Here is a 10,866-nt window from a genome sequence, read left to right as displayed (position 1 = left end):
ATTTAGGGTTTAGGAGGACTAGCACCATTCAGTCAGTAATAACTTATTACAATTATCATGTAAGTAAGTATCACCTCTTTATAATAGTACTATCAGTTAATTAGCCATAAAAGCATAGAAGAGACTATATAAATGGAAATTGAAAAAAGAAAAATAGTAAAAGAAATCCACTTGTCAATAGTGGATTACAAACCGGAAAAAGAAGGATGTAGAATAACATAAAATGTGGGCAGCAGCATTTCATTATTTATGGACCACTATCTCCTACCCTATTTCAATTACTTTTCAGCTACTTTTAACATTCTCTATTAATTTACCAATTACGCATTAAAAAAATAGAATAAAGTAGAGAAGTCTTCTCTAGTTTATTTCACTTTTTCTCCACTTTAACTATTTAATACTCATCATTTTTCTAAAATACATGAAAAAAATGATTCAAACTGCCTTGGAATGTAGTAAATAGTAAGTACAAGTAGTTAGTTACGCAATGATAATGAAAGATATCAAAATGCAATTAAAAGATACGACTGATTGATTTGGAGCATAGACTTACGCTAAAAATTGTTTTGATAAAAGCTACTACTATGTTCGTCTCATACTACTTGCATTTTTCTTTTTTCGGGCCCGTCCTAAACTACTTGCACTATCTATAATTTTAAGTAAAAGAATATATTTAATTCAAATATTAAAGTCAATTAAGTTTCATTTATTAAGTATTTTCAAATTACACTTAAAAATACGAATTTAATTATACCAATTACTTATGTTTTAATGTATGATAAGAGCTTTTACAGGACAATTCACATAAATAACTGGAAATTGGGCTAACATTTAATAAAATAGAGTGAACTACATAAAATGTCCCTAACGTTTCCATTTGTTTCACTCCACACCCCTAACTTTTAAAAATATCGCCACAAGTCTCTGGCCTTTAACATAATCACGTATCGTATATTTGTAGCCATTTTTCGGACTATAATACCCTTATGCCTTGCAGGGCATTTTAGACAAATTACCAACCCTTGCCAGCCTACTCTGCACTTTTGCAGACATTTAGTAGGCCTATTTTGCACTTTTATCAAATCAGCAGTCTGTTATCTAATAATTGATATTCATTATTAAATATTGTTGGAATTTGTTCTCCTAATTAGAAACCCTAGCTATTTGGTGGGATTTAGTAAATGTCGGGACTCCAATGGGAAAAGGACCCGATGAGAAAATATCGCATGGCATTTCTTCAATTTGATTAGAATTTTAAAAACAACACCAAACTTTTGAATTCTTATTTCACATATTTTAATCCCAAAAGTAAATTATTGTTTGCCATAAGGAAATTTAGTACAGCTATAAAAACTACATGATCTCTGTTATATTTTAGATTTTATCAAATTAGTAGTAGCTCGATTTCCATTTTATTATTTTTCCAATAATTATACAGCTACCGTTTTTAGACAGTGAAGAAAATACATTTAACCATTAAAATATGTATTAATTCATCACGAGCTATAGGCGGCCTATCCATCAATTGATAATTCAAATTGCAAAGCTTAATTTAATTTCAGCTCCACCTAAAAAAGAATAATTCTCTTTTTTTCATTAATTAAAATATACTACTTGCTTATTTTTTTCAATTTTACTAATTTTACGTTAGAATTTGTGATGAGTCAATAAGTGTATCATAATTCAACAGGAAACAGTAAATCAATAAATTTAGGGAGAAAATAGCAAATAGTATTTGGCCTCGGAAGTGATGTGGCCAATAGTTTTAGGGAGAATTGGAATGCTGCGGGCAACAGTAAATCATGCTCAGATAATTTATCCACACGGCCACACCTAAATACTTTGAATATAAAATAATTCCATTAATTTTTCATTGTTATTATTGTTATCATTCAATTTTGCAAAATTACAAATTTACGGTTTATATTTTCAAACAGTTTTTATCCCATATTATCTCGTTGATTATAGGTGACTAAGCACTTTATTAATTAAATGGGACAAAGAAAATAAAAAAGGCAAACGATATTAAAAATCACTAGAAATGGATTGTTACGTACCTGGACTATAAATACCATATTAATTAATATAAATACCATACCCATATCCTTTTTTAAATATTGAAGAATATATCCAAATTAATTGGTGATATTAAAACTACCCCATACTTCAAAAACTACATTGGATGATTCTTATATGCATTGACCATATTTTCTAGGAGTATGTTGTTTTAATTATAAACCATATTTATTTTAATTAATTAAAATACAATGTTATATATAAAAAAGAATATGGGACACGGCTGCAAAGTGAAAATTTTGAAATGTATTTGTTAAATCACAGATGGAGTCTAGTATAGGTGGTAGCCGCTGACGCACAGTCATCATGACTGACGGCTGACGCACAGCCATCAAATCGCCACTGCAGAATCAATGTGGTATGACCATAATGCCCTTTTAGGGCTGAAGGGTCTTTTAGTCCGAAAAAACCTGATACGTGATTATGTTAAAGGCCAGAGACTTGTGGCGATATTTTTAAAAGTCAGGGGTGTGAAGTGAAACAAATGAAAATGTCATGGTCATTTTATGTAGTTCACTCAATAAAATAAAATAAAATTTTCAACTTGAAGGAGTATTCCCCTTCTTTGTGTGAATTTGGAGAAATTTTGGTAATAATTAAAATTTGCCATAAACTTTGTAGTTGAAACCCAAAATTTGATTAGAAATTATAATAAGCATATATGTTATGCTTGATCCTATTAACCTAGTTTAATAGTACTCCATTAAATTAGTATTTGCATCTTGAAATTCAAAAACGTGATCCAACACAACCATGTATTCCCACTCATATGATCCAATAAAACTTGCCTCTAATAAACAATGAATGTATTACCATTCATGTCATTTAATATAACTTGCCTCGAATAAAAATAAAATGTATTACCACTCATATCATTTAATATAACTTGCCTCTAATAAAAAAAAGTGTTGTATCATTTAATATAACTTGCCTCTAATAAAAAAAATGTATTACCACTCATATCACTTAATATAACTTTGCTCTAATAAAAAAAAATTGAAAAATTTTGACTTCTCTTTTTAGGACTTGCATACCAAATAAGCCAAGTATATCACGACATATCAACATTAACTGCCCATTACATTCCCATCCTAGCCCTGATATGTAACCGCAACTCGCGTATCTGTACAAGGGTGAAACCGTCAATTTCAACGTGTTTCCCACAGAACGACGACGTACAATGCTATTCCCAACTACCTGAAAATGTTTCCCTTTTCATTTCGATTTTAGGAACCCTATTTTAGCTTTCACAAATTATTTCCTAATCATCTTCTCGATTCCGAAAATTAAATGCTGAATTGGCATTGAAAGGCAGGCGTAGCTTGTTAGAAGACTCGAATTCGAAGGTCTTGTTTATCAAAAACCCCAATTGTTGGAATAAAGCTGCGAGCTTGGCTCATTTCACCGAATTGCAGCTTTGATTTCCGGATTGGAGATTGAATTGCGGGTTGATCTCCGTCGATGGTAGATCAAGAAGACGTGGAGATGAAGATGGCATTGAGAAATGACTCACAGCCGCACGAATCGCCGGAGCCGAAGAGGAGCAAGCCCAGGGACAGTTCCGGTGGGGAGGATTCCCAGCGGCGTATGCAGCGGGAATTGAGGGCGGCTGCTGCGGAGAAGCGGATGGCGGCGTCCAGGGGTACTGCCTCAGCTGCGGGGAGTAGTGTAGTAGGGAGTGGGAAGGGTGGGGAAGTTGAACAGCAACGGTTAGCGGAGGGGCAGAGTGTTGCTGCGATGGCGACGGCGGTGGAGAATGTAGAGAGTGTAGGAGATGTGAAGTTTCAGGAGTTAGAGGGTGCTAGTAGTAGAGGTAAAGGTGTCGTTGGTATGGAGGGAATGCAGAGTACAAGTGGAATTTCCGACATCTCGTTATCGGTGTTGGAAGCTGACGAGCTCTTCTTCATGATATTTGGCAATGGAGTTTCGAAAGACGTGCTTACGCAGTGGACCAATCAGGGTATCAGGTAGTTTATGTTGTTAAAATGCTGGTGGCAGAGTTCATGTTATGATCAATTTCAATCTGCTTATGTGGAGTGAATGTTTAAATCGATTAGAATTTTGAAAGGGGAGAGAATGATTGAACTTGTTTCACCACCAAAAATGGTGATATGCTATGATCATTGTATAGTGATTGTTGATATAGAACTGTAGAAGATCTTATTAGAATTTATTGAAAAGGAACATCAAATATGGTATTAGGTCAGTGAGAACAAAGGTAAACGGAGTTGGTCTAGTTTATTTGGAAGTATGGCTTTAATAAAATGGGAGTTTAATAGAGATATATCAACTGTATTCATTTACCAATGGTTATTGCAATTAGTGTAAGCGTATTTATGAAGCACGTTACGTGTTATTGTGCTCCATGGAGACCTTATAATTTCGTGTATTAACTTTAAAGGCATGAAAGTACCTAATATTTAATGATGTATGACTCATAAACTAACGCATTTAATATTTGTAAGGATTTGCCATGCAGTTTTTCCTTCATGCTAGACTTAAGAACAAGAGAGATGTTTCTTTTCATCAATTAAGTTCTGGGATTATGTAAATGTATTTATGAAGCACGTTGCACGTTGTTGTGCTCCACGCAGACCTTACAATTTCGTGTCATAACTTTAAGGCGTGAAAGCATCCAATATTTAATAATGTATAACTCATAAACTAACTCATTTAATATTTGTAGGATATTCTTTGCTATGCAGTTTTTCCTTCATGGTCTGCAAATTGTCATTCACTTAATAACAAGAGAGATGTTTCTATTCTTCAATTAAGTTCAGGGATTTTTCTCAGATAAATTTAAATCGCGGAGCTAGTGCTTAATATTCCAGCATTTGGTTTAGGTCTAGTTGGCATCGCATATTTTATTCCATCATACCATTATCATCTTCAACATTTGATAGAGATCAAGCTAATGATCTCCATCATCTCTTGAGATTATTTTCATTATTACGGAGATTGTTCAAATATCACTTAAATGCTGAGGATTTGTTTCCTTGTTTATTTATATGTTGATTCACCGTCCTAGATTAGAGTTTGTTGGAGTCCTATAAATAGTTCCTCTTTAGAAAAACTAGATATTTCAGAAAATAAAGTGTTTTATGACGGTATCAACCGTAGTCCTCCTCGGAGGATTGTATTGGGCCTCTTCGTAGGATTGTTCTTCTTTTGATATTAAATTCCAGTTCTTGTTTTACTTCCGCCTTTCGCTCCCTATCAACATTGTTACAATCACTATTTAAGTCAAAGCTTTTGAAGTTACTTTTTGCCATATTAAAGCACTGAGTATCTGAAAATGTAAATCCAATAAATGATAGTAGTTCAGAATATACTCTAAAGCAAGTGTGTTTATCATACTTTAAAAAAGAAAAATTAAATGATGGGCTACTTAGAAGATGCCAGACCTGCCTGACGCGAATGAGGTCGACCAGGCCAAAGACGGGGCATTAAGCATTTGTGAAACACTGCTGATGATATTCAAGACCTCATTTAACCTGAGTAGGTGGTAAAATTACTCATGGTAGGGACCATCCAGATAGACGCCGACCTTTAGTCTGTCAACTCTTCACCGCTTTTGTCGTTTCGTCAATAATGTCATTTCCCCCCTTGTCGTTAACTCTTCACCGCTTTTTTCGTTTCGTCAATAATATCATTTCCCCCCTTGTCCTTTCGTCAATAATGTTCTTTTCCCCCCATTACCCATATATAGCACAAGTCGAGAGATACAGTTTAACTTTTTTTAAACCTCCTATGTCAAGTCATACATGTTGCACTAATTGTCTATAGTCCAACCTTTTGATCCTTTATTAATTACCTCTATATGGTATGCCCCCTGTCAGTTCATGAATCTCACATATTATTTGTTAACCTGTTAATATACGAGATTATATATTGAACTGACCATGATCTTTAGTTGTTTAATAGCATCTAGAACCGTTTGATTTTATCAGCAGGCATGATCTTGTATACTTCACTTTTATACGTGCCAATTCAAAATCCATCTCCTGAAAGTTGTTTCGAGTGTATCTGTTTTTTTAATGACGAGTTCTTATTGAAACTCGAATGTGCTGAAGTCTGTTGCTTTGTCTTCAAAGGCTCCTAATTATCTTTAGAATCAATGTTATGGTGGTTGCATTTGAATTATTTCACGTCTGTTAAGCAGTACATAGTGTGTGTCTTCTGTAGCTCCTTAAAACTGACTTCCCTTGCAGGTTCAGTGATGATCCGGAGACATCTATGGGGCTTGTACAGCATGAGGGTGGGCCCTGTGGCGTGTTAGCGGCAATACAAGTAACAACTTTTATATCTCATTTTACCTTCCTAGTTAACATAAATTTAAGTGTTACCTTTCATGGCCTTATCATAACTTTGATATGATCATTTTTTTCTGGTTAGCACTTTTTATTTTATGTTTTCCTTCAAAAAAAATCTGGTTTGGAATATGATATATTCTTTCATCCATGATAATTCTTCTGGTAAAGATGGAAGTTATGAGTTGAGAGTTATCGGCGCATATAATACTGATAACTTGAGGTTGACTCACCTAAGCTTCTTAAGCCCTTTATCTGGAAACTACTCCCTCCGTTTCTTCGTAGTTGAGGCGAAACTTTTCGGCACGGAGTTTTAGAAAGGAATGTTGGGTGTGTTAAATAAATAGATAAAAAAGTAAGAGAGAGGAAAAGGTAGAGAGAATAAAGTAGAGATAAATGTATTTTCATTTATAGTAATGGGTCATCTTGGATGGGACAAACCAAAAAGGAAAGTGGGTCATCTCTAGTGGGACGGAGGGAGTACAATATATAGAAATGACTCAACTATGAAGGAACTTCCCGAAATAGAAAAATGACTCAACTATGAAGGAACGGAGGGAGTACTAATAAGGAGATGAATGGATGATTGATATTTAGTCTCTACTAGGGAACCTTTTTAAGAAATTTTTCCTTTATAAGTTTGGGGATTTTTGGGAAAAAAGTATATATTCCCTTTTTGTGGATTGTTGTGCGTTTAAAATCTGAGGGATATAGATTATTAAACACTTCCCAGATGAAGTCCTTTTCATACTTGAAGCTTTAGGTTTCGTTGAGAATATGGATCTGTCAATCTGGTTTCTTATATCCTTTTTTCCGTTTAGTGTGACTTTTTATTTCAGATCCAAAATGTCCCCTAACAGCAGTTTCTATTGCTATGCAGGCATTTGTACTTAAGTATCTCCTGTTTTCTCCAGAAGATACTGTTAATGCTGCACAGCATATGTCAAATTTGTCTATGAGAAAACTGCCCATAAATGAATTTGTTGCTGCAGATATTTTCTCATCACTTTCGGAAGAGAAAAAATCCAGGTCAAGAAACTTTTATCCCTTCTCCTTCAGAGACTTACTTGCTGCTTGTTCTTATGATTTACTGTACAAGGCATTTTAGGCCGGAATTCGCTTGAATTATCCCAGTCTTTCTGTTCCCTCTTCCTATTGTATCAATTTGTGTGCCATTACATTAAGATAATTGTGATATGCAGTTAAATATATTCCCGTTGTCTAGCATAATACTCTCTCCGTCCCCAAAGAATATGCACTTTGGGTTCGGCACGGGTTTTAATGTAAAATTGGTAAAGTAAGAGAGAGGTAGAGAGAAAAAGTAATTAAAGCATTGTTAGTGGAGAATAAGTCTCACCTCATTGAGAAAAGACTTTTCAAAATTAGAAAGTGCATATTCTTGTGGGACGAACTAAAAAGGAAAGAGTGCAGATTCTTGTGGGACGGAGGGAGTAGTTGGGAAAAAGGATATGACAGTAAAGACCCATATCTGGTGATATATGGTTGAACTGTTCTCTCCGTTATTAGTGATAATGGGATGTTTTGCGCAGAAACTAATGTATATATGCTTCCATAACTTCAAGCAAGACTTGTCATTTGTCCATTTTCATCGCACCATAACCATGTCCGTGTGTGTGTAGTGTGTGCTGTGTGTGTGCCGTGTGAGTGCTGTGTTTGTGTCACTGTTTCGTGTGTGGCCCCAACCGGGTGTTAGCGCTTTAGTTTGATTGCAGGGGCGCCTTACCCCATTCTCTTTAGCTCATAGAACATATCTTTGTCCCACGTTGAAAGGTGCCCAATTTTATAACTATTTGAATTCCAATTATCTACTTTTGATATAGAATTCAAATTGTGGACCAAACATTGGATTTTGAATTGAAGGCTCCAATTTCAATTCCGCAGGCCCAATTCCATGATACCAAACAGAGCCCGAGTGTTTTAGATCTTGACGTCTTTCTCATTCTTTGGAGACACACATCTTGGCCGATGCCAAAACTAACAATTGTTGAGAAGTGTACCTAAGAATTATTTTTTTAAAATTAACTCCTATATAAGGGAGGAAATTACAAATAAACTCCTATACTATAGATAGGGGGAAATTACAACTGATGTCAAGAGGGCTCGAACTCGGCACCTCATGCAATAATGTAAGCTCATTGCCGCTAGGACAAAGGCTCTGGACGAAGTGTACCTAAGAAATTGGGCTTTGAAAGATTGCTTGAATTGGAAACTGTATCTGGAAAAGTGATTATCTCATCTATTGAAAAGTTTTGTTTTGTGAAACTGACACGGTTTATTCGGATCTATTATTCTACTTGAAATAATGCTTAAATATTTTCCTTCCCTTGTTCACTTCAACTCTCTCGTAAGTGTTTTGGCTACTGTTACTTTTAAGTAAGTATTTTACCTTCAAACAGAGCCTTGGTAAGGAGTATGTGCGAGATTCTCTTTCTCTGCGGACGTGGTGAAAGAGCTGTAATAGCGTCTCTGAACACTGCCGGCTCTGATTCTATCAAGTCTGCTAATCGCTCGGAGGATGAGGTGCGTTTTTATCATCTTCAACAAACTTTATGTCACATTTATTCGGGTTCCTTTTTCCTGCTGGAACCAACCTTCATTGTTTTCATTTATGCTTCTTGTGCAAATTTATGCAGTACTCTTATCACATATGAAGTTGATCTTGTGATTAATAATAGCTTTTTATGCAGGTCATTGCTGAGGTATTTGGAGGCCTTTCAGTTGAATCTGGGGCTGACTTGCAGAAGGTTTTAACAGTGCATACCTGCACTTCATGGCCGACTGCAATTAAGAGGCTGGAAGCCATGCTTCCTGTATTTCGAAGCCGTATGGGAGCGTTGCTTTTTCTCATATCGGCTTTGTTGTCTCGAGGACTGGTACGTTGCCTTCTCCTATATCAGGTTTCTCACTTATATCGGCCAAGACACTCTCATCTCATTCATTCATTCTTCGATAAATATATGTGCTCCTCGATTTAGTTAGTGGACGAAATGGAAGGCTTCAATACATGTGTGTGCGCAGTGTGTGTGCAGTTCAGTTAAAATTATTTTGCTCATCCCTTTTGATTTATTGTGATTCCTGATTCGTTATCAGGATAATGCGCAAGAGGACAGGGACGATCCTACTCTACCATTAGTCACTGCTCCGTTCGGACATGCATCACAGGTACTATTATACAACGAGGCTGTCATCTATGCTCGATGTTATGATTTTTCTTCGTCTTTAACCTTCTCGCGTTTTGACTTTCTGCCAAAATAGGAAATTGTGAACCTCTTGCTTTCCGGGAGTGCAGTTCCAAATGTGTTTGATGGGAAGATAGATTTGGGCGGCGGCATGTTCGTGAAGGGCCTCTCGACGCCAGTAGAAGTCGGATTCCTCACTCTCCTCGAGTCGCTCAACTATTGCAAGGTCGGCCAGTATCTGAAATGTCCAAGGTGGCCTATTTGGGTGGTCGGAAGCGAATCTCACTACACAGTCCTGTTCGCTCTCGACACCAAAGTCCAAGACGAGAACGAGTTCGAATACAGGGAATCACAGATCCGGAGAGCGTTCGATGCCCAAGATCAGAGCGGGGGCGGTGGCTTCATTGGAGTCGAAGGCTTCCATCACGTCATCAGGGAGACGAACATCAACCTCCCAGCCGACAAGATCGAGCATCTCTGCAGCACGGGGTTCATCGTGTGGAGTGAGTTTTGGCAGGCTCTCCTCGACTTAGACAAGAGCCTCGGAGGCATGAAGGATTCGACCGGGCACATGGGAAGGAAGGTCTTCGATCTCTACCATTTTAATGGGATCGCGAAATCGGTTGTGAATGGCAGCCAAGCATTGGGAAACGAGAGCCCGATCCAGAGACCTAGGATAACGAAACTGAGGGTGTCAGTTCCCCCGAGATGGACACCCGAGGAATTCATGGCCGGCCCAGACACTAGAGATTCCGGTGACTCGGGTGAAGTATCTAAACCTGCACCGGGTCAGCACGCGCCCCTGGTCGATTGCATCAGAACGCGTTGGCCTCGTTCCGTCTGCAATTGGGAAGGTGACACACCAAGCATCGTCTGATGGCATCATCCCATTAATGTTATAGCTTACAACTGTTTAAGATACAAACTACATATTTTTTTCCAACTGTATGTCCAGTGAGAAGAAGGATTTGTTTGAGTTTTGGAATTTAATTTTTTTTTTCAAAGCAAAGAAACGATATACGCATACCGTTGTCTGTATGTTGTAAAATTAGAGAAGCCTTTTTTTATCTTTTTATTGATGTTAATCAAAACGATTTTGCAAGTTCACAAAGTCCCTTTTCTTATTTTTAACTTAATTTACTATATCTGCGATGTGTTCATTGCATATGTAGTGTGTGGTTTGTGCAGTGTGTGTTTGAGTGTGTGAAGTGCCAATTTTATTATTATTTAGAATTCTAAAATTTATCTACTTTTGATATGAAATTCAAATCTGAAATTGC

At 36.6% G+C, this 10,866-nt stretch overlaps 1 protein-coding gene across 1 annotated transcript; it reads left to right on the top strand.

Moving 5' to 3' along the window:
* Window positions 1–3,299: 3,299 nt before the first annotated feature.
* LOC121804655 (ubiquitin carboxyl-terminal hydrolase MINDY-3-like) lies at window positions 3,300–10,691 on the top strand. Its single transcript, XM_042204285.1, has 7 exons — window positions 3,300–4,043; window positions 6,288–6,366; window positions 7,267–7,415; window positions 8,804–8,927; window positions 9,095–9,280; window positions 9,498–9,569; window positions 9,663–10,691. Exons 1-7 carry the CDS (start codon window positions 3,538–3,540, stop codon window positions 10,461–10,463), a joined length of 1,917 nt encoding a protein of 638 aa, XP_042060219.1. The 5' UTR covers window positions 3,300–3,537; the 3' UTR covers window positions 10,464–10,691.
* The last annotated feature ends 175 nt before the right edge of the window (window positions 10,692–10,866 follow it).

The sequence above is a fragment of the Salvia splendens genome, chromosome 5 (assembly GCF_004379255.2).
Source record: "Salvia splendens isolate huo1 chromosome 5, SspV2, whole genome shotgun sequence".
Lineage (NCBI taxonomy): Eukaryota > Viridiplantae > Streptophyta > Magnoliopsida > Lamiales > Lamiaceae > Salvia > Salvia splendens.
This window is presented reverse-complemented; position numbering and strand designations above follow the sequence as displayed.